Below are 24,082 nucleotides of genomic sequence, written 5' to 3' on the forward strand. Positions count from 1 at the left end.
TCTTTTGAACTTTTTTGCTTGCTTCCCATGCAATTGTAGGAAGTTGATGTGAGGGGTTTTGACGCATCTTTATCATGTACTCCACAACCCTTTCCATGCCCATAACCTCAATTGGAAGAGATCCCGACTCAAGAAGTAGGAGCATATATGGTGTTTGTGTCTTAACTTGGAGAAAGTTTGTAAGAAAACGCTTTTGGACATTCTCAAACTCTTTCCAAGTAGACTTTGAGATGCTCCCGCCCCACACTTCAACTCCATAAAGAAGAACCGGTGTCACCAATGCATCAAAAAGATACTTCTTGAGAACCCAACACTTGATGTTTCCCGCATTACACATGTTCTCAAATGCATAATATGCTCTCTTTCCCGCTTCCAAACGACGCATAGCACATTCATGCCACTTGTGATTGGATGGAACCTCAAGGCCAAGGTACTTAAAGCTCTCAACAACTTCAAGTGTCTCGTTGTTGTACACAATGCATGGCTTCTCCTTATGGTTGGTTTTCACAAGCATAACCTTTGTTTTGGATTCATTTACAATCAGCCCACTATGCAAGCAAAAGTTCTCAAGGACAACCATAAGCTTTTGTGCATCTTCTAAAGTGTATGCTAGAAGCACTACGTCATCCGCATACAACAAAAGCATGATTACCGCATTGCAAATAGTGACCTCTTCAATGCCTTCTTCTTGCATAAAGTCAAGTACCATTTGTTCCAATTGATCGATGCATAGACCAAAGAGAGTTGGTGACAATGGACATCCTTATTTAACCCCAATAGTGCTTACAAAAATTTCTGAAATTTCTCTTCCCATGCACAATTGACAAATCACCTTCTCATAGATTCGAGAAACCGCAAGCATAAACTCACTTGGCACTTGGAGTTCTTCCATCCTTCTCCACAAATTGTTACGTGGAATCATATCAAAGGCTTTCTTAAAGTCCACAAAACAACAATACAATCGCTTGCCTTTCAACCGACTTTCCTCCATGAGAACACGAAGAGTGACAAGATGATCAATGGTGCTATGGCATCGACGAAAACCCGCTTGTCCCTTTGCACGCTTGTCATTCTCTTCAGCCCAATCACTCAATTTCATCTCCATTATGCACCCAAACAACTTTTCCATAAGAGACCCAATCATTATAGTCCGGTAGTTGCTTACATTCTTTACATCCCCTCCTTTATGCAAAGGCTTAACCCAATTAGTACTCCAATCATAAGGCATACTATGTTGAAGTGCAAGGTTGAACATATCACACATCCACTCATGGGTAAAATCTCCTGTCCATTTGATCATCTCCGGCTTGATACCTTGAAGATCTCCCGCTTTGCGAGTGGCCAAATTTTCAAGCCCACCGCATACATCCTCAATAGTAAAAAAAGACGGCATACATGAGAGAGAGAGAGAGAGAGAGAGAGAGAGAGAGAGAGAGAGAGAGAGAGAGAGAGAGGCTGCAAACATGCAACAAGCCTGACAAGACGACGATGAGGGAAGAACGATAGTTTAGCTAGTAGGACCGCACATTTGCCTTTAAGTGGGAGGTTGTTGGGTAAAGGCACTATTTCTTTACCCGAGGCCAGACATTTGGTGTCCGATCGCCCATTGGCCATGCCTTTTTTTCTTTTTTTTTGACACACTAGAGGCCCACAGGGGGAGGTGCTTATCCCTTCCAAATATTAGCCATGTTACATTGGTCGAGCAAGGGCCGCGTACCATCGGGCAAGAGCCACATGTAGGCATCACCATGGCCACCTAATTGATGCACCACATGCTGAGAACGACGAAGAGAACTCGTAGCAACCGGCTAGGAACCTCCTCCTCGGGTGACCCGCCCGAGGAGGAGGATGTGCTCAAGTGTCCAAGGGCAAGAGCCCTAGCAAAGTGAACACTAGGTGAGCACAAGGTGTCCCTCTAGAGTGTGACCCAACGGGGGATTTGAACCAACAAACCGTAGGTTGAGAGGCCAAAGCCTTACCGTTAGACCAACTCTTTGGGGACCTGACCATACCTTTTCCTTATTCATGTATATACATAATCGCTCCACCCACACATCACGTTCCTCTTCTGCACCGCACTGTGCACACACACATTCCTGCACACACACGTTCGTGCACACACACTCTTTCAACGAAAACCCTCAAATCGTCCTCTTGCGCACTTGCAAAGTAGTCGACGCGTTTATGAGCCTATCAAAGCCTTTTCAACATGTGCAAAGCCTATTAGACAATCATACGCGTTCCCACTTCACCAACGGTGCTCATCGACTACAATTGACAATGAAGGGAGGAGTGACGTTCCATAGGCCTGGTGGCAAAACGGCCTTGTGCATTTTTTCGCTTGGAGACCCTTGGGGCATGAGGGCTTTGATAGGCCACATGTCACATTAATTTTTCGTAAAGAAAACAAACTTTTGCATTGAGATTGTGTAGGCTAGGTGTCCTGGAGCTCCTGCTTACTAGTGTTAGAAGCTTTCCGCTAAATAGAAACCAACTGCTAACTTGCCGATAATTTTGCGAAAGGCTTGCAGAATCAGCAACGTGTATGTGGTTGTGGAACCCCGTATCGAACAAGCTCGGCTATGGCGACTTCTGCAGCTGGTTAGCCATTGCACCCTTATTCACTTTATTTATGCTTTTGCTGCTCTTTCAATTGACTTTTTTTCATAGCCATTGCACCCTTCTCAACTTTAAAGAGCTCTTTGCGTGTGGCAAAGACAATTCCTTAATGATACAAGCCAAAAAGCAAGACAATATCGGGTAGCATATCCAAGATGTCATCTATTAGCATGAACCCCCTTGTAAGTAAGCTGGGAACCGAGACTGGCCCCAAGTGACAAAGCCAGAGTGAATCCCTAGAGTGTGGATCCCCCGCCGAAGCTTATGAGCATGGGGGCAAACCCACAAAAAATAACTTTTACTCTCATCGATTCGTTGAGGACATTGGCACGAGTCTGATCATGCCAAGTGTTGCTTGCAGGGGGCTTGCATGAGCTATCATCCACATGAAATACAAAATTAGCAAGCCAATCTGAGGATCCCAAAAAAGGACCAATATTGAGTCATAACAATGTGAGAGACTTAAATCCAACCAAAAGGGTAGCTGTGTAGGCTTGTACACTTGACTCTGTTGTCTGAGTAGAATAGGTATGCCAATTAAAGCAGAGCTTTCAAAGAACAAGACCATAACCAAAGAATCAATTGTTGATGGCTAACATCACTCCCCCGGGTTTTAGTACAACTCTGACAATGGCCAATGTTCCCGTATCTAAAGCCTCCACTGACTAACATGAACGAGGGATTCACAACATAGGGTCTTCCCCTTTTGGAAAAGATTATGTTCCAACACCGTAACCTCACCTTTTTGTTCTCGAGTATTACTTGTACACAAGAAAGACGGATCTTGGAGGACATGTGTCGACTATAGGGCTCTCAATAAGATTACCATTAAGAATGGGTTTCCAAAACCCAGGATTGATGATATACTTATACTAGATAGGGTTGCAGGGTTCTACTTGTTTCAAGAGAGTCGATCTTAAAAGTGGCTATCATCAAACCAAAATCGTTCTGGAGATGTATACAAGACCACGTTTAGGAAATCGTTCGGATTGTATGAGTATTTGGTGATGCCTTTAGGTCTCACGAATCATACTACAATGCTCAACAAGATGACGGATTGGATCTTTCTAGAGCATGGGCAGTTTGTAGGAACTTTGTTCGATACATTATTGTTTTCTCCAAATCCGAAGCAAAACATCGAGAGCATTTGTTGCAAGTATTCAAAGCCTTAGGAGAACACAGATTGGTTATCAGTAGGAAGAAAAGCGGGTTCTTTTCATCCGAGATACACTTTCTGGTACATATTTTTTCGTCCGAGGGTGTTAGCATGGATCCGGCTAAAGTAATGGCTATTCAAAATTGGCCTCCTTTGAGGAATGTACATGATGTAAGGAGCTTTTTGGGATTATTTTCTTAGTATTGGTGGTTCATTCGACAATTTGCAGAGATTGCTTCACCCTCATAGAAACATGGTACGGAGAACGGGAACGGGGCACGCGGTTGGGCCCGGGGTCAGGACGGCAAAAGTTAGGGAATGGAGTCGGGGCTCGGAACGGTAACAACATTTTTCTCGATTTCTTTGAGCTACACGTATGTACCATAGTGCTAAGAACACTTTGAGCATTGAATTGCACAAAACAAACAAGAAACATAACTCATAATAGCAAAATATGCCAAGAAAACATTGATGGCGTTATGATGAATACAGGTAGATAAGTATATGCCTCAAGGGCTCAAAATGGCAAGTGAGAATGAGGCAAAGCCTTGATGCTTGAGAGAGTAGAATCTATATACTGGATAGAGAGTAGATAGAGACTTGAGAGTAGAATCTAGATAAATATTAGAGAGATCAAGGCTCAAGCCTTGGGATCTTGATGCTTGAGAGAGTAGAGGGAGGTTGACTCTTGAGAGCTTGCGAGAGTAGAGGGAGGGAGCAAGCGAGACTCGAGGCTTGAGCTAAAGCATAGAGCTTGAGTATAATGTATTGTATAATGCAATGTGCATTCAGGAGGCCTTCATTTGCAGGCCTCCAAAAGAGCCCTTAAACCTTGTGTAAAAGGGCCTCAAATCTCCCAAGAAATCAGCCATTTTTTGCCGTTTGAATTCAAAAAAAAGTTTTGAAAAAATGTCTATTAGCCGTCCCCTTGCCGTTCTTGACCGACTACGGTTTCATGAATGCTGTTTCAAATGGCCAACCTTGTGATTTGGTGGAAATGGATCTAGTCCATTGTCACGTGCACATCTAACCCTATGTGTACGTGGACGAGCTACTTCATGACAAGGGTTCAGTTAGCTTAGGAAGTGTTTTGGCACTTTTGTGAGTCTGTTCGTTGACCGTGCATGTCCATGCACTTAGAGTAGATGCATATCCTGTGGTTGCACACAACATGATCATCAAATTACCATCAAAATCCATCAGGAGCATTTTTACAGTGCACATACCTATTTTCCCTATTTTAGCCATTTTCACATATTTTTAATAAGTGACTTTGTTGGGAAACTGGGTAGGGAGTTTGACTCGGACAATTTATAAGAGAAGCTAGCGCTAGCAGTTTCTGGCAGAAGTGGATGCAGGGACCAAGCGCCTGACAGTGCACCTTCTCAGCAAGACCCCTGGCATGACAACTCAGCGTTTTTCAGCCACAAGGACCAGCTAGCGTTTTCTGCAGCACATCAGCATTGGCGTTTTGCAACAGAGTACCTAGCGTTTGGAGAACTCCCAGATGAGCCTGGCGTTCTTGCAGACAGCATATCAAGCCTAGCGTTTTTGCAACTTGTAGAGCATTCTAGCGTTTTGTAGATTCCCAGCGAGAGACCCATCATTAGCTTCGGCGTTTTTAGTTTTCAGCATATAGACACCGCAGAACAGCCCCGAAACTTCGCAGATCTCACCTTCTCGCAGCAGATCCTCGCAGCAGATCTCACCTTCTCGCAGCAGATCCTCGCCGCACGGTCAAATCAGCCAGCGTTTGCAGATTCAGCCCGCTATTCGCAGATTTCAGCATCTGCGTTTTCAGCGCGTTGTCGTCGCATTGTCGTCACAGACATAGAGTCAAAATTTAACAGATACAAGATTTGCAGATTTCAGCCCTTAGCGTTTTCAGATTTCAGCCCGTCTTGTCGTTGTCCTCATCGTCGTCGACATCGTCGGCAAGTCCATTGCATTGTAGAGATTTGTGCAATCAATAGTAGACCCCTCTCGCCATAGAGAGTGGGGCCTTCGGAGGAGGGTTTGACAACATTCTGGTGTTGTATTTCTTCTCTCTCTATCTCTCAATCTTAGCACCTTCATTCACAGTATTTACCACTTTGTTTGTGATCATTTGCACTCTCTCACTAAAGGAACGGAAGGCTCTCCCTTCCGTAGTTAAAAGGAACCCTTGAGCACAGTTCGGAGCACTCATCTTGAGCAAAGTTCAACATTCACTTCCGCTGCACCTTACATTGGTATCAGAGCGGTGGTAGTGTTCTGTATCACTTAAGGAAAGGACCACAAGATTTTTTTTTTGCTTGTTGCGGTCGCACGTAACCCAAGTCCACTTGGGCGTGTCGATTCCTAATCGTGTTTTGAAGAGTGAGAGGAAACCCAAGAAAGAAGGGCTTGTCCAGCCTCCCATTGTTTCTCTTTTCACTCATTGAGAGCGGACCGTGCACTTAGCGGCTGGCCAATCGACGTGGGGGGAAAAAGAAACCTTGGTGTGAGCGCAAGGCCGCCAAGGGGTGCGCCCGCGGGAAAGAGAAGAGCTCGGGTAAGAGAAGATCCTTCTCTAACACAGATTGCAAGCTAGAGAAGAACCTCAAGAACTCAAGACCCTCGAGAACCTAAGAACCCAAGAACCACAAGAACCCAAGTTCCTTGTGAACTTAAGAACCCAAGACTTCAGTGTATGGTCATCACCTGAAGCGGAATGAATACTTCGCATGGAGTGGTGAGCATGGAAGTGGCGAAGAAGAATTTTCCTCACCAAGAGGTTTTTCCGACCCTCCCCCTTCCCCAACTACGCCAAGGATTGCACCAAATCCCATGGAGGATTTGGTTAAGACGATGATGGACAGGATGATACAACGAGAAGCGCAACGTGCCGCCTTGGAGCGCGAGCGCGAAGAAAGAAAGGCAGAATTTGATCGTGAATGCGAAGAAAGAATGGCAGCCTTAGAGCGTGAGCGCGAGCAAGCACGCTTGGCGGCCGAAGAAAGAAAAGCAGAATTGGATTGCGAGCGCGCAGAAAAAAAAGCAGAATTGGATCGCGAGCGCAAAGAAAGAAGGGCCGACTTGGAGCGTGAGCGCGAGCAAGCGCGCTTGGCGGCCGAAGACAGAAGGTTAGCCTTGGAGCGCGAGCGTGAGCAAGCACACTTGGCGGCTAAAGATAGACAAGCGGCCTTGGAGTTAGAGCGTGAAGCGCAGAGAGACCAACGCATGCAAGAGTTTCATGCGTTGGTCCTACAGGTACTTACCTCGAAATCCGAGCCGGTCAAAGATGTTGGTAGTTCATCAAGTAGAAGAGACTCGAAGTCCAACAACCTCGTCACAGAGAAGATCACGTTCAATAAGTATGACGGTAAGATGGATGCTAGTGTTGTTCATTCTTGGTTGCATCAATTTAATACTTATTTTGCGACAACTAAGAAGACAGGGAATTGCAAGGTTTGACGGCAGCCATGTACCTTGCCGCATTAATTGGTACCACGCATAGCAAGAGGCACAGTTGGGCACGCACCTAGAGGAAGCCGACGAAGACGTGCCCCTTTCCTTCAATTGGGTCGATTTCCAAGACAAGCTCAAGGCGCGGTTTATGCCACCTCAGTACCTAGCATGACTGAAGGACGATTGGCGCAGTCTCAAGCAGAATGGTTTGCTAGTCATGTCTTTTTCTAATTGTGTTTTGCAGCTCGGCACCCAATTACGCAAATCGGATGATGAGCGCAAGGAGGCTTTCATTTTCGGGTTGGACGACTATATCAGGTTTCACGTCGAAGTCCTCGACCCCATAGATCTCAACAAGGCGGTAGCGATTGCTCTCGCACAGGAGATGAAGCACAATAAGGGAAAGCCTAAGGAGAACAAGACTTCGCAAAGTACCTCTCAGACTTCTCAGAACCCTCAAAACGGTAAGAACGGAAGAATGGTAACTCTTCTAACCAATCTTCCTCTAGTCTCTCAGAAAAGAACTTTCCAAATGAACCGAAGGGTAAAGAAAACACAATTGCTATACCTAAGCTCACTCTATATGAAAAGGTAGAACAAGGAATTTGAGGAGGATACATCAAAGGAAGGTCGATGTTATCATTGTCACATCAAGGGTCACATAAAAAGAACATGTCCTAAGCTTGACTCTAATGAATCTAAAGAACCCACATAACCCACATCCTCTGTCAATGCAATAAATGAGAACACGAGTGTGACCCAAGTTTCTCATGATCCTTCCATTGATGAGTTTCTCATTAAGGGTTATGGTCATGTGAAGGGTCAGCGTTTTATCATATTGTTGGACCGAGGTAGTATGCATGATGTGATTACTAATTAGTGACTCTTGTCGAAAGAGCCCGCTTGGAGGTAAGCAAGACATCTCTCCTTCCGAGGTGTTGGGCTTTGCTCCCGGTATGGACTCTCTCATCACGCAAGAGTGCCTTGATGTTTTGTTGACTGTTCAACAAGCGTCCTTCCGCAGAAAATTTGTAGTCTCTCCTCTTTGAGGATGTGATATGCTTTTAGGCATTCGATGGTTTCGTGAGCATAACCCTCTCATTGATTAGGCAGCTAATACTTCCACTTTCAATGCCAAGAGTGACTCTCCCATTGTCATTCGTGGGGAGCAAGTTGTTCATTCTTCATCTCTTATTTCTAATGTGCAGGCGAAGATTGAAAAGAATCAAGGGAAGGAGACTCTCTCAGTCTTGTCTTCTTCAAAGACACACATGATTTGCATGATTTGCATGATAAAGATGTGATTATTCACAAACATGATGATTTGCATATTAAAGATGTACAAGGATGATGGTTTAGTTGATACTTTGTCTAGTGAAGCTAACCTCATTGCAGATTCAATCAATCACGAAGAACCGATCTTGCCTCTCGAGTCGAGGTCCCAAGAACCCCCACAGGAAGTATTATGTGTGCGCATGATTAGTCAGCACGCATTGTTCGAGTATTTCATTCGTGATGGTTTCCTGTATTTTAGTCACCGTCCTTATGTGATCCCTTTTCATAGGCATGCCATATGGTACGATAAACACGATTCTCTCATGAATGAGCACGGATGTATGTGGATTACTCATGAAAAGATGAAATGTTTGCACCCAAGGAATTCACATTCCATGTCCCTTCCTTGGCATGACACAATATCCGAAAGAGCACAAGAAGGATTGAGCATTAAGCATCGGCATTTCCATTGTGATTTGCCACAGTTGATAGATTTAGATAAGAAAGATAAGTTCCGGTTCCATTGTTTGCGTGTGTTTAATGAACGGTTTGGCACTCCGTCTATATGTTCATCTACATTGCATGCACAGTCTTTAAAGAAGACTATAATTTTTCTAGTCACTTTACATGGAATGGGTATGTTCATGTTTTTGACTATAGACAAAGTTGAAGCATTGAAGGAGCCACAGATGACTTTGTGTCGCTTTCGGCGCGGCCCAAAGAAGCAAGCGTTACAGACCTTTATGAAGTTCAAGTATCGCATGACCCACGCATCAGAGTGGGCCAGCGAAGAGTCCTTTCGAGGATTCCAGATGCTGTTGGCGATCTCCCTCGATGCCATACAGTTCGGTACCAGTACCTCACTTTAAAAAGGAGGGGATGTCATGTGCACATCTAACCCTATGTGTACGTGGACAAGCTACTTCATGACAAGGGTTCAATTAGCTTAGGAAGTGTTTTGGCACTTTTGTGAGTTTGTTCGCAAACCGTGTATGTCCAAGCACTTAGAGTAGATGCATATCCTCTGGTTGCACATAGCATGATCATCAAATTACCATCAGAACCCATGAGGAGCATTTTTACAGTGCACATACCTATTTTCCCTATAGTAGCCATTTTTCACTTATTATTAATAAGTGACTTTGTTGGGAAACTGGGTAGGGCAATTTGACTCAGACAATATATAAGAAAAGCTAGCGCTAGTAGTTTCTGGCAGAAGAGGCAGCAAGGACTAAGCGTCTGACAGTGCACCTTCTCAGCAAGACCCCCCGCAGGGCAACTTAGCGTTTTTCAGCCACAAGCACCAGTTAGCGTTTTCTGCAGCAGATCAGCATTGGTGTTTTGCAGGAGAGTACCTAGCGTTTGCTGAACTTCCAGATCAGCCTGGCGTTTTTGCAGACAGCAGATCAAGCCTAGCTTTTTGCGACTTGCAAAGCATTCTAGCGTTTTGCAAACAACTTAGTGTTTTTCAGCCACAAGGACCAGCTAGCATTTTCTGCAGCAAGTCAGCATTGGCGTTTTGCAGCAGAGTACCTAGCGTTTGCAGAACTCCCAGATCAGCCTAGCGTTTTTGCAGACAGCAGATCAAGCCTAGCGTTTTTGCAACTTGGAGAGCATTCTAGTGTTTTGCAGATTCCCGGCGACAGAACCATCATTAGCTTCAGCGTTTTCAGTTTTCAGCATATAGACACCGCAGAACAGCCCCCAAAACCTCACATATCTCACCTTCCCGCAACAAATCCTCGCCGCACGGTCAGATCAGCTAGCGTTTGCAGATTCAGCCTGCTATTCGCAGATTTCAGCATCTGTGTTTTCAGTGAATCGTCGTCGCATCGTCGTCATCGCCGTCGTCACCGACATAGAGTCAGAATTCAGCAGATACAAGATTTGCAGATTTCAGCCCTTAGCGTTTTCAGATTTCAGCCCGTCTCGTCATCGTCCTCATCGTCGTCGACATCGTTGGAAGTCCATTGTATTGTAGAGATTTGTGCAATCAATAGTAGACCGCTCTCACCATAGAGAGTGGGGCCTTCCGAAGAGGGTTTGACAACACTCTGGTGTTGTATTTCTTCTCTCTCTATCTCTCAGTCTCAACACCTTTATTCACAGTGTTTACCACTTTGTTTGTGATCATCAGCACTCTCTCACTAAAGGAACGGAAGGCTCTCCCTTCCGTAGTTAAAAGAAACCCTTGAGCATTGTTTGGAGCACTCATCTTGAGCAAAGTTCAACATTCACTTCCGCTGCACCTTACATCCATCCGTTCCTCTCCGTCCATGGCTGTCCCGTCCCCCCATTCCTCGGCCCTAGGGTGCTGTCCCCCTTCCCCCTGTTTCTATTGTGGTCTTAATGCAAGAGGGCCATGTCATAGCTTAGAAGAGCCGGATGTTGTCAAAGCTAGAGAGGATAGTACCAATTTATGATTGAAAAGAAACTCTAATCAGTCATTCATGCTTTGGCATTTCTTGCTTGGTGCAGACTTTGCAATATAGATGGATCACCAACGTTTGTGATATTTCTTGTCCTAGAACATGCTTTGAAGAAGCACACGAGGGGGGGAACATATCGTCGTAGTTTGTAACAGGTTTGGACACTCCAAGCGAGAAATAAATAGCAACACACGAATAGAAACTTCATAATCACTGAACTTTAATACAGAGAGAGAGAGTCGACATGGCCCGACGTAGTTCCGTGCCCAGAGGTATTTGCCCCAAAGTTTGGCGTCCCTTTTGGTATTTCTTTATCATTAATCATTGCAAAGTACAACTCCTGAGGGGTCCTCTGCTCTTAGTCTTTGCGTCCAGATGCCCTGAAGAGTGAGGCTCTTGGACTTATTTATCCTTACAAGGGATGTCCCAAAAGCAGAGCCCCAAAAGCTTCTAAACTCAAAAGCAATTAGCTCCAAAAGCAGCTTGTTAAAAAATATGACAGGAAAAGTAGCTATTGCAATTTGCAGAAATCCGTACAAGCTACCACGTTAGCACTTGTCAACGCAAATCGCAGAGGTCCGTACTGTCTGCTACGTCAGCATGCCGTACTGTCTGCCGTATTGTAGCATGCCGTATTGTCTGCAACGTCAGCATGCTCTGTCCGGTGGTAATGCCGCATCATCATTTTGTGACATACCCCCCTCTTGAAAGAATGGTAATCGCCCTCGATTACGCCTGCAAAACAGAGAGAGGCCATAAACCAGTTCAATAGACATTGACTCTAAGTACCAACACACTAGACAACACTCATCTAGCACTTGCACGAAGACGACACAGTGAGTCCACATTCACATCAAATCAATCACATAAAAATTGATTCCAGATCTAAGACCATGATTCTGTGCAACGTATTGAGCAATCGCATCTAGATCCACATAGGACCTCACTGATGTCGGATTCAACTAATCCTTATTGCGATCATGTCTAATAGATTCTCAAGTCCATGGTTCCTTGCAACGTATTTAGCAATCGCATCTAGATCCATAAAGGACCTCACTGATGTCGGATCAACTAATCCTTATTGCGATCATGTCCATAGTCCCACATCTAAAATGCTCAAGCCATTCCGTCTTGCAAACCTGCAGTCAACGCAATCACATGAGTGAGCACAAAAATCAGATTCATTTTCGGGAATTCCCATTTCGGAGTACTTCTTTCATAAAGTCATCCAGCAGAATACTGTCAGGACATCCGTATCCCTGAAGTCCAAAGGAAATTTGATGACTTTATTTCATCCAGGCAATCTGTGACAAAGGAACGGAGTAACTCCCCTCTAGTGTAGTCCCGCCTGCACCATATTCAATACCATAGTTACATGGGACGGGGGGGACGGGCCCTAGGGCCGGGGGACGGCCGTAACCGGGCCGGGAACGGCTGGGAACGTTGAGGGATGGACGGAAAACGGGCCGGACGGGCGGGTTGCAGGGGGGCGGGACCGGGGATGGCCGGGGCCGGACCGGGGTCGGACGGACCGGACGAAGACGGCAGGGGTCGGCCGGGGTCAGACCGGAACAGATTAAAAAAAATGGCCGTTTTTGACCGTTTGCAACGGCTCTGTGCAGCCCCAACTGCCATATTTTTTAAGCCTTGGCCCTTGGGAGGCTATAAAAGGCTCCCTTGGGCCTCTTAATACTCATAGTCTCAATGCTCAATGCTCATTCCATTTCCCTCAAGCTCAAGGCTCAAGCTCATTCCATTTCCCTCAAGCTCAAGGCTCAAGTTTGAACTTTGAAGCTCTCCTCTCCCTCTTCTACCCACTTTGAAGCTCTCCTTTACTCTCTCTCCACACAAGCTCTCCTCTAACCCTTCTAACTTCTAAGCTCTACTCTCTCGAGTCTCTCCACCATCATGTCATCTCAAGCCAACTCCACTTCTCAAGCCGCTTCTTCTTGAAGGAGGCCCGCCGTGCAAACATGGTCGTGGTGGGATGAAGTCGACTTTAGCTCGCGTGGCAAAGGTGGCGGTGCAAGACCATGGACGTGCAAGCTATGTCCATACAAGAGATCGGGTGGTTCAAACAAAGTGCGAGCCCATCTTCTTCATGAACCCGGTCACGAGGTGAAGTTTTGCCCTCATGTAGCTCCCGAGAAGAGGTTGGATCTTCTTGAGAAGCTCACGGTGTATGAGGTTGCGGAAGCGGCCAAGAGGGGCCGTTTTGTTGCCGTTGATCCCTCCGCCACGGCGACACCGCGAGAGCAAAGGGAAGCCAACCTTGACGACATCTCTCGAACCTTCAAGAGCCATGGATCTACACCGTCCTCTTCCCTTCCGCATCGCCAAACCACTCTCAACGAAAATTGGAATCCTAAATTGAAGGAAGAGGTGGATAGGTCGGTTGCCCGATTCTTCTTCCACGACCACATTGCCTTCCATGCTTCGCGGTGAGTTTCCCTTGGCATATGCACATTGCAATCTTCCATTTTGTATTCATAATGGGTTATAATTTCTCGACTCTCCATACTAACGCAACATGCTCTATTTTGTGTGGATAGGTCTCCATACTTTCGAACCATGGTTACGAAAATAGGGAATGGCTCCTCTTATGTGCCACCTTCATCGGAGAGGCTTCGCACCACCCTCCTTGACAAAGAGAAGCTTGCCGTGGAGCAAGCGGCCCAAGCAACAAAGGATTTGTGGGAGACCAATGGCGTCTCTCTTCTTGTAGATGGATGGAGCGACACCCGCAAGTGGTCCATCCACGGGGTGGTAGCCTACTCTCGGGGGGAGATGTACTTTGTGGAGTCACATGATGCATCTGATAGTGGCAAGGTCGCCGAGATGCTTGTTGCGGAGTGGACAAGCACCATAGAGATCACCGGCCCGGAGAATGTCCTTTGTATGGTTGCAGATGCAGAGGCGTCAAATAGGGCAGCCGGAGGTATCATTGAGGGCATGTATCCCAGCATCCATATCACATTTTGCATGGCGCATTGCCTCAATAACCTCCTCAAGGACATAGGGAACTTGTCATGGATTTCACCCACCATTGGTGACGCCTCTCGAATTGTCTCCTTTGTGCTCAACCATCAAAAAGTGCGCCATGAATTCTCAAAGAGGAGCCACTTGTCTTTGCTCAAATATTCAGAGACAAGATTTGCATTCAATTGGCTTATGCTAGGCCGCTTGTCTACATGTGGCGGAGCCTTAAGGGGCCTCTTTCTCAGTGATGAGTTCCAGGCCATGCCGGAGTCTACATCAGCAGTAGGATTGAAATGCCGAGAATGGGCCGACGACGCCGCTTGGTGGGAGGAGGTGAAGACTCTTGACGCCATGGTCAAGCCTATTCTACACCTACTTCGAGTGGTGGATGGCTTGCAGCCATGCATTGGCAAAGTCTACGAAGCCATGGATCGGATGATAGAGGCACTTGAGAAGCTTGTGCCTGACCCTGTTCAGTATGCGGAGATTCATGGCTTGTGTGAGTCGAGGTGGAATGGATACTACTCTCCACTTCATGCGGCAGCTTATGTGCTTGACCCTGAGTTTCAAGGAAGGCGTCAAGAGACCGACAAGGAGGTGAGCAAAGGATGGCGGCTTGCATTGGAGCGCCTTGAGCCTAGCAGTGACATTAGGCGCAAGATTAGAGACGAGCTACTCAACTACAGGCAAAAGAAGGGCTCCTATGGATGTGTAGATGCACAGCTTGATCGCAACAAGATTGGCTCGGTTTTGTGGTGGGAGGACTATGGAGGAGATGGCCCACATTTGCAACGCTTGGCTGTTCGTGTCCTTAGCCAAGCATGTACCACTAGTTGCTTGGAGCAACTATGGAGTGTGTACAGCCACATTACCTCTAAGAAGAGGAATCGCCTTGGGGTTCAGAGGGCCAATGATTTGGTGTTTGTGAGCGCTAACTTGCGCATGCTTGCCAAGAGCGTCACACACAAGGCAGATCCTTTCAGTGAGTGGGAGATAGCACAAGAGAATCCATCTATGGCCGATACTCTTTTGGAGGAGCTAGAGGAGGATTTCGAGCCTCAATGCGAGCCTCCCGAGCCGGAGCCCTCATACGTCGCTGACGACCTCGACTACGACGACGATGTGGAGATTTAGCAGGCGAGTACTTCTTGAGTTTGATGATCATTGATCACTCGACTCTCGAGTCTAGACTCTTGAGTCTACGACTCTACCTACTATATAGCCCTTTGTACTTTTTGTTATCCTTGAGGCCTCAGGCTTGTCCTAAGTCCTTTAGGCTTTTTGACTCTTGAGCCCTTGTGGCATGCACTTCTCATTTTGTATCCATCGATCATCGATATTTTATTAGCACATTTCAGCCTATATGACTCGTGTTCTTTGGTCTATTTAGTGTAAATTTATGGTCAAAGTGATGCTCTATGTGTGTGGCATGTGTGTAGGTCAAAAAATGCCAAAAAAACTCTTTTTTTTTTTTGCCGTTCCGATCCCCGTCCCTGTTTCCTGACTTTTGCTGTCCCGACCCCGTTCCCGACCCCAGCCCGCCGTCCCATGTAACTATGTTCAATACGCTGATCTCCGAGAACTCTTGGAATAGCCAAAGCTAGACCAAAAGCGTCAAGGTAAAGGTCCAAATCCGAGGAGTATCTGCTAGGTCCTCCTTCATCCACTTCTCATCGAATGCTGGAAAGTTCTCGACCAAGAACCGCCGTTCACTTTACCTTTCTCTTGGTGAGCCAATATCTGTTTCAAAACAAGAATCTCCTTGCTCTCTTCCATTTTAGGTTGCACCTCAGGCTCCCTGTCGGCTGAGACCTCACGCTTGAAATTGTTCAAGCGACTCACATGAAAAGCAATGTGAATCTTCCAAGTTTTCGGCAACTTCAGTTTGAAGGATAGATCATTTATCTTCTCTTGAATGTGGAAAGGGACATAGTATCGCATTCTTAGCTTTGGAAAAAGCCGCTCCTTTCCTTAGGCGTGCCTTCTCAAACTGTAAGAGCACTTAAGCATCTTCCTTCAGCTGCAAGTCGCGTCGAATCTTGTCGGCTGCCCTCTTATGCTGTGCTTGAGACTTCTCAAGAGCCTCGTGCACCTTGGCAAAAGCAGTATCCAGATCTAGATCATACCGATCTGCTTCAAAAATCGTATCTTGGGTCGGGGGAAATCTTTGATCTATTAGCTGATTCCCTTTTTTTCCTTATGCCTTGGGACGTGTGGGTAGCTTCTTTAGCTTCCCTTGTCCATTGGCACGTCTGTCTCAATCCTCAGAACCCTAAGACGCACTATCATCTGATCCCCTTTCTCTGAAATTCTTTGATGAACTTGCATCTATCTGATTCTCCAGAATCCTATGATGAGCTGTCATCTGGTTCCCCTGATTCATTCTTTTCAATTTGGCGAACTCTTGCCTTGTTGAGGTGGATACTATCCTGTTTCGTAAGATAAGTCGATGAGCGGGCATGCGTTCCAAATTGTTTCTTAGCATGTTGCATAAGTCTTTGAATAGAGTCAGACTTCTGATTTAGACAACAGTCTCGAATCTCTTTTAGCAAACCACAACAAAACAGCTCAATCTGGTCTTTCAAAGTAATCCTCTAAAACGAAGACACTAGCAAGTAAGTATCCCAAAACCTCTGGCAGTAGTCATTCCCATGTATCGTTCTCATTCATTTTCAAGTGATGCCAAGTCGTGATGACATCTCTCGTATATTCATCTGATATCCAAGTTGACGTGAAAAATAATATTAACCACGTCGCATGTGCTTCTCTACGTAACAACAAAGTAGATCACCGTGCCTGCATAGTTCCTTCCAAGTAAGATGCCGCCTTTTGTACCCTTGAATATTCTGAGAACCATCCTCTAGAGAAGGCGACGTCACACTGTTGTACAAACTCAAGGGCTCGATGGGTGTCCTGGTAGCGTGATTCGTCTCAAACTTGATGGCGTGACTCCCTTCCTTGAACTCCTTGGTTTTCTTGTTGATCTGGTCATCGTCAAAAGAGGACGAGCTCTCCTGCTTTGAACGGCGATATGGCCTTCCATGCCGTCTAGGCTTTTTTTCAAAAATCTACTTCAGAAGAATCTTGTCTTTGGTGCTTAGAAATTGAGGAATCTTCTCAGCACCTTTAAATACTTCAAATGGTGCCTTCCCCGTGTGTTGTTGTAGGCAAACTCCACCAAGGGCAAATACTTTTGCCATTAAGTCTTTGTCCGAAAAATAAGACTTCAATAAATTCAATACCATTGAATTGGCGATCCCAAATTGCCCATCTGTCTTCGGGTGGAATGAGGACGAGAAGTGCAACTATGTGCCAATGTTCTCCCAAATTGCCCTCCAAAACAAATTAGTAAACTGGGGATCTGTCCAAAGCGATGGACTCTGCATGCCATTTATTCGGAAAATCTGTGAGAGAAACAATTTCGCGAATGATTGGGCTTAACTGTCTTCTTTACCGTAAAGAAGTGAGCGTGCTTACTGAATCTGTTGATGATTGTCCAAATGCCATCATGCCCACTTTGAGTCTTGGGTGATCAAAGATGAAATCCACAGCAATGCTTTCCCAGGGGTAGGTGGGAAAGGGTAAAGGCTTTAAGAGTTCGTGTGCCTTATGCCTGTCAAACTTGACCTTTTTTGGCATACTAAACAACTGCGAACAAGGTCATCCACATCCTTTGTAAGTTTCGGCCAAATATAAGTAACACTCCACACCCTTCAAGGTGGTATCTATGCCGCGGAGGTGTATAAAAGGTGGACTGTGGCACTCTGTCAAAACCTTTTCCCTCAAAGGCTGTGTAACACACAACATCGTTTTCCGCATCTAATAGCCATCCCATATGGAATAGTCTGAAACTGTCTCCCCATCCTAAATCTTGGCTAAAAAATATATCAGCAAAGTCGGGATCCGTGGTGTACGGATCCACCATATCCTCGAAGTTTTTGTGATGAATCGCGGAAATAGCCAGAACCAAGAGCTTACTAATTCTTCTGTCCATGAACATGGACAATCTGGAAGTGAAACTATGACAGGATGTTAGCCCATCGCATTTGCTATTTCGAAAGCTGCTTCTGTGACAAGAAGTAGCTTAAATTCTGATGACTTGCCATTGAGTAAGAGCATGGATCACTGCCAAAAGCTCTTTTTCATAAATCTGTGCAACCATTTCAGGACGTAAAAAGGCTCTTATAAGCACTTACATGGCCTTCTTGCATCAAGACTGCTCCCACACTGCGACCATAAGCATCACAGTAAACTTCGAATGGCTTGTGCAAACTAGTAAGGCCAACACGAGTCCAATAGTAAACTCTTCTTGAGAGTCTCAAAGGCTGCAATCTCTGTTGGTCCCAAGTAAAAGGAACTCCTTTCTGAGTCAGCATATGTAAAGGAGAAACTATCTTTGCAAATTTCCGAATGAACCATCGATAATATGAGCACAAGCCATATAAGCTTCGAACCTCATGAACATTCTTCAAATCAGGCTAATAACGAATAGTCTCAATTTTGGGCGGGTCCATTTTTACCCCTTCTGCTGAGACGATGTGTCCCAAGAAGTGTATCTTAGGGAAGAAAATTCACTCTTTTTCGCTTTTATAACCAACTTATGTTTCCACAATGCCTGGAAAACTCTCTGAAAATCCAAAAGTGGTCCTGAAAGCTATCTTGTAGACGTCTCCAGGAGCAATTCAGATCTGATGATAACCGCTCTTTAGATCAATTCGGTAAGTAGATCCCTGAAGTTTGTCGAGTATATCATCAATCCTCGTACTGTAGAAATCTGTTTTGGTTCATTGTTTCTTTATTTTGGCCTCGGCTAACTCTATAAGGTGGCCGGTTTGGTAGTGTACTACCGAGAATCAATCATGTGATCTTCAGGACGTGAAGGAGGCAACTCGCCTGGTATGCCCTCAGAGAAACAGTCAGCCTAAGCTTGCAGACAATCTCGTTGTTCCGTTTCGAGGTCAAACATATTCGACCTTCAATCGTCATTCAGTTCTTTCAAGAAAAATCGAGTATAAAAAAAACTGGATTTCATCAAGTGAGACGGACTCGCCTTTCAGTTTTTTTTTCAACAAGTACCATTTGGTTGTGCTTCTCATTTGTCAAAGTCGCTTTCTTAGCCTGATAGTCAACTGCGGCGTTGTTCTTGTGGTACCAAGGGATTCCTAGGAAGACATCACACCCTTCCAAAGGCATGATATAAAAGTCCTCGTGCCCTAAATACCCTTGACAATGCAAACGAAGTTTGCTAATGATCGGTGTAATGGCAACATCCTGTTCTGGTGCCGCAAGAATTGCCTTTATTTGTGGCCCCAGCCTGTCGGGCGTAATTCCAAGCGAGCCGCCAATTTAGGTGAAATAAAGTTGGCCTTGGCTCCTCCATCAAAGAAAATGAGGGCTTCTTGGTCTGGCACTTTGCCCCATGCTGTGCAGAGTTCGATATTTTTGTTCATCTGATCAAGCTCAGCGGTCCCCACAAAATATGGTACCAGTCTTGCTTTTGTCTTTCCTTTTCTTCCGCATTCGGCTGCCTGCTGCTCGGTAACTCTGTGGCTTATCTTCTGGTGGTCCTCTGGTTCATCTTCTTTTCAAGAGTTCTTGTCCTTCTCTTTCTGCAAGTACAGGGTCCGCTTTTTTGCACTTGTATGTCCTTTCAACTTTTCTTCCGACTTAAGAGGAGAATCGATGGCCTCACGCCATCTCGAGTAAATCTCATCAATCGGATTATTCTTCAGGTGTTTCGCCAATCTTGGGTCTCTCTTCACACATATGCCAACCTGTAGTTGACGTTTGTACTCTGTTCTGTCAAATTTTTCTGCAAAAAATTTGTCCAAATCTTCATTCTTCTCTTCAGTTCCCGTGCTGGATTTCAACTTTCTCTGTCTACCCACTGAGAAGTGTTATCTTTGTCAGATTCTCCGCGAAAACCCATGTGTAATATGGAGTTCTTTATGCCTTATGCCCTGTAAGACAGAGCGATGAAGATGGGAGCGCGCTCGATGCGCGATGTACGAAGAGTGGGAGTAGCTAATAAGTCTGGGGTTGGTGCACGAAGATTCTTTTACAAAAAAACTGCGTGTGCTGCAAAAAGGATCGGATCCTTTGTAGAAGAAAAATTTTTCTGAGCTTTGATACCACTGTAATAGGCTTGGACACTCCAAGCAAGAAATCAATAGCAACACACGTACAGAAACTTCATAATCACTGAACTTTTATATATATATCTATATATGTATATACATACATATATATATCTATATATATATATATATATATATATATATATATATATATATATATATATATATATATATATATATATATATATATATATATATATATATATATATATATATATATATATATATATATATATATATATATATATATATATGTATGTATGTATGTATATAGATAGAGAGAAAGAGAGAGAGAGTCGACACGGCCCGGCATAGTATATATATATATATATATATATGTGTGTGTGTGTGTGTGTGTGTGTGTCTCGTGACACGTCCCACCCTATGTGTCCGTGGACAAGCTACAGCATGACAAGGGTTCAGTCAGTCCAGTGCTAAAGAAGTGTTCTGGCACTTTTGTGAGTCAGTTCGCAGACCGGGCATGCCCAAGCACTTAGAGTAGATGCATATCCTCTGGTTGCACACAGCATGATCATCAACATTACCATCAGAATCCAACAGAACCCATCAGGAGAAATTTCCAGTGCATTAAACCTATTTTTCCTATTTTTGACATTTTCCACTTATTATTTGAAGTGACTTTTGTTGGGAACTGAGTAGGGCAAAATGGGTAAGATAATATATAAGGAAACGAGGGCTAGCATCATTTGGCAGAAGAGCAAGGAGAACAGAGGCACAAGTGCAGCAGGTTCACCCTCTCTCTCTCAAGCGAGACTTCCCTCACTTGGGTGGCGTTTTTCCAAGCAGTTCCAGCGTTTCCCGCTCAAGATTCCTGGCGTTTTCAGCAGCCATCTTCATCGCCAACAGCCTCAGTCACATGCGTTTGGAAGACTCAGCAGCATAGCGTTTTCTGGTACTGCTGTCCAGTGTTTTTCAGCCAGCCCATTCATCGTTTTTTATGCTACAGCAGGCAGCGTTTTTGCAGCAGAAACTCAGCTATAAGACAGCGTTTTTGTGCAGATTTTCAGCACCAAAGGACAGCGATTTTCAGCATCAAGACAGGACCAAACAGCCAGCAGAATTAGCGTTTTTGGACCTAGCAGAATTTCAGCCTTCAAGTTACCTACAGTAGAGAGCAATTCGAGTCGTCGCCGTCATCACCGTCGTCTCCACACACTGCATCATAGTTCTCAAGTTTTGCATCAGAGTCTTGTACGAGTTTGTGCAATCAATAGTAGACCACTCTCGCCATCGAGAGTGGGGCCTTCGGAGGAGGGTTTTACAACTTCCCGGTGTCGTATTCTCTTCTCTCTCTATCTCTCAGTCTCAGCACCTTCACACACAGTGTCCATTCACTTTGTTTGTGTCCATTGTACTCTCTCATTAAAAAACGGAAGGCTCTCCCTTCCGTAAGAAAAAGGAACCTTGAGCACGATCGGATCACTCATCTTGACAAAGTTTCAACATTCATTCCGCTGCACCTAACAATGTGTATATGTGTATATATATATATACATTTAGATATGTACATATATATACATATAGATATGTACATATATATACATATAGATATGTACGTATCTATATGTGTGTGTGTGTGTGTATATATATATATATATATATATATATATATATATATATATATATATATATATATATAGAGAGAGAGAGAGAGAGAGAGAGAGAGAGAGAGAGAGAGAGAGAGAGAGAGAGAGAGAGCCGACACGGCCTGGCGTAGTTTCGTGTCCAAAGGTATTGGCTCCAAAGTCTGGTGCCCCTTTCGGTATTTCTTTTTCAGTAATCATTGCAAAGTACAACTCGCGAGCGGTCCTTTGCTCTCAGTCTGTGCGTCTAGATGCCCTAAAGAGTGAGGCCCCTTGGGCTTATTTATGCGCCAAAAGCAGAGCCCCAAAAGCTTCTAAACTCAAAATCAATTAGCTCCTAAAGCAATTGGTCAAAAATCTGCCAGGAAAAGCAGCTAGCGCAATCTGCGGAGATCCGTACAGGTTGCCACATCAACCCCCATCATCGTAAATCGCGGAGGTCCATATTGTCTACCACGTCAGCATGCCGTACTGTCTGCCACGTCAGCATGCTCTGACCCGTGGTAATGTCATGTCATCGTTTTGTGACATAGTGTCACAAGACATGCACCATGTGCCAATGGAAAAGAACATACTGAACAGACTTTTAGCACTTCAATAACAACTGAACTGAAAGAGAGACGACACGCGACACGAAGTGGCGGAATTCCAGCCCAGAGAGTATTGGCCCCAAACCTTGGTGCCCCTTTTGGTATTTCTTTACATTGCATCAACACAGTACAAGCCGGTACTCCAAACTCTCCACCTTCTTCTGGAAGCATGCCAGAGAATGAGTCCATAGCCTCATATTTAAGGCCCTAGGCCCTAAAAGCAGTTTACATGAAAAGCCTTCAAACTCAAAAGCATTTGGTCCAAAAGCAATGCCCAAAAATTCCCAACGTAAATCACGGAAATTCGTACAACTATCATGTCAGCAGTCAGCGCAAAACGCGGAATCTGTACAGTCTGCCATGTCATCATGTCAGTGCAAAATTAGGGTTTTTCGTATAGTTGCTACGTCATCAGATTCTACGTTGTGTGTGTAAGGGTCCAGCTTTATTTTAATTCCTTTGTCACTTGGGCCCCATCGGACGGGGTCCCATAAGTTGGTAGGACTTCTTCTTTTGCTGTTGCTTGTTCTTCTTAGGGTTTAGGCCCCTTGGTCGATGATCTGCACAGTGGCGCCGTTCTTCAGTGGGTCGACACGTCAGCAGTTTGTGACATCCCTCCTTTTTTGAAAGAGAGTTATCGTCCGCGATTATAGCATATCTGCAAAACAACTCAAGTGAGCTCAAAAATTTTCGAGGGACTATCAGTTTGCTCTTTTTTTCGTTAAGGAGTTGGCTTCTCTTTTCGGCTCTTTTGATCAAGAAATGGCTTCTCCTATCGACTCTTTTGATCAAGGAGCTGGCTTTACCTTTCGTCCAGATCGGAACTCTTGATATTCCGGCGTAGTAAAATTAGCATCACACCCAGAACGCACTGATCTTCCTTGGGTGTCTTGATGCACTTAAGTTACATACCCAAGCAATCTCATCCAATTAGGAATATTCAGTGGTTGGCACATCACAATGCAACACAATTGCTTACATATGCATGTTACAAGACATATAAACATAAATTCACTGATGAACACTCCCCCCGCAAATAACCATCCAGGTCCGGGCGATGAGCTGTTCAACGACTCCCTCATCACTCCTCCCGCAAATAACCTAAAAAGGTTTGGGCCATGAGATATAGAGACCTTTTACAACCAAACGCCCCCAAGACCGCAACCTACGTCGTTTGGAGGTGCTGAGAGTAACAACCGCTCAGACTTCTTAATACTCTCCTCGTAAATAACCATCTAGGTCCGGGCCATGAGCAACAACAATACTCCCCCCGTAAATAATCACAAGGGTCCGGGCCATGAGTAAAAACAACACTTTCAGACCTCTTAATACCTCCCCCGTAAATAACCATCTAGGTCTGGGCCATGAGTAGCAACAACAATACTCCCCCTATAAATAATCACAAGGGTCCGGGCCATGAGTAAAAACAACACTTTTCAAACATTCAATACTCCCTCCGCAAATAACCAACAAGGGTCCGTGCCATGAGTATGAATGAGCAAGCATTCTCAAACATTATTTGTCACTACTCCACCTGGGAGTATAATCACCAAGCATTGAAACCAGTATTAAAACCAGAGTCAAACAATTCAAATTAGCACCAAGACAGGTTCAAAACAGATACCATCTATTTCAAACAAATTCCAAACAGGATCACCAAACAAGTTCTCAAACTTAAAAAACAATCTCGACATCAGCCGAGCTCGAAAAGTCAACTAACTTTCCATCCTGAAACCTGCACCAAAAGAAATTAGAATTAGGTTCCTTCCATAAGGTCGTAGCTGACCGCACCATGGTCCATAAGCTCTTGGATAGACAGTGTTCCTCTGGCGGCGATGGTAGTCCGAAGACATAGCAATCACAC

General features: G+C 44.9%; 1 protein-coding gene across 2 annotated transcripts in view; it reads left to right on the plus strand.

Moving 5' to 3' along the window:
* Positions 1-2,390: 2,390 nt before the first annotated feature.
* LOC147443296 (ankyrin repeat domain-containing protein 2A-like) overlaps positions 2,391-24,082 on the plus strand; it is a 182,234-nt gene continuing 160,542 nt past the window's right edge. The window contains exon 1 of one of the 2 annotated variants that reach the window (XM_086529196.1): positions 2,391-2,601. In XM_086529196.1, the coding sequence (XP_086385322.1) occupies positions 2,583-2,601 (19 nt within the window). In that variant the 5' untranslated portion in view covers positions 2,391-2,582. The remainder of the gene's footprint in view (positions 2,602-24,082) is intronic. The other variant, XM_086529195.1, reaches the window with a different exon arrangement.

This window comes from Adiantum capillus-veneris, chromosome 14 (genome assembly GCF_014529385.1).
Source record: "Adiantum capillus-veneris isolate H3 chromosome 14, ASM1452938v2, whole genome shotgun sequence".
Taxonomy (NCBI): Eukaryota; Viridiplantae; Streptophyta; class Polypodiopsida; order Polypodiales; family Pteridaceae; genus Adiantum; species Adiantum capillus-veneris.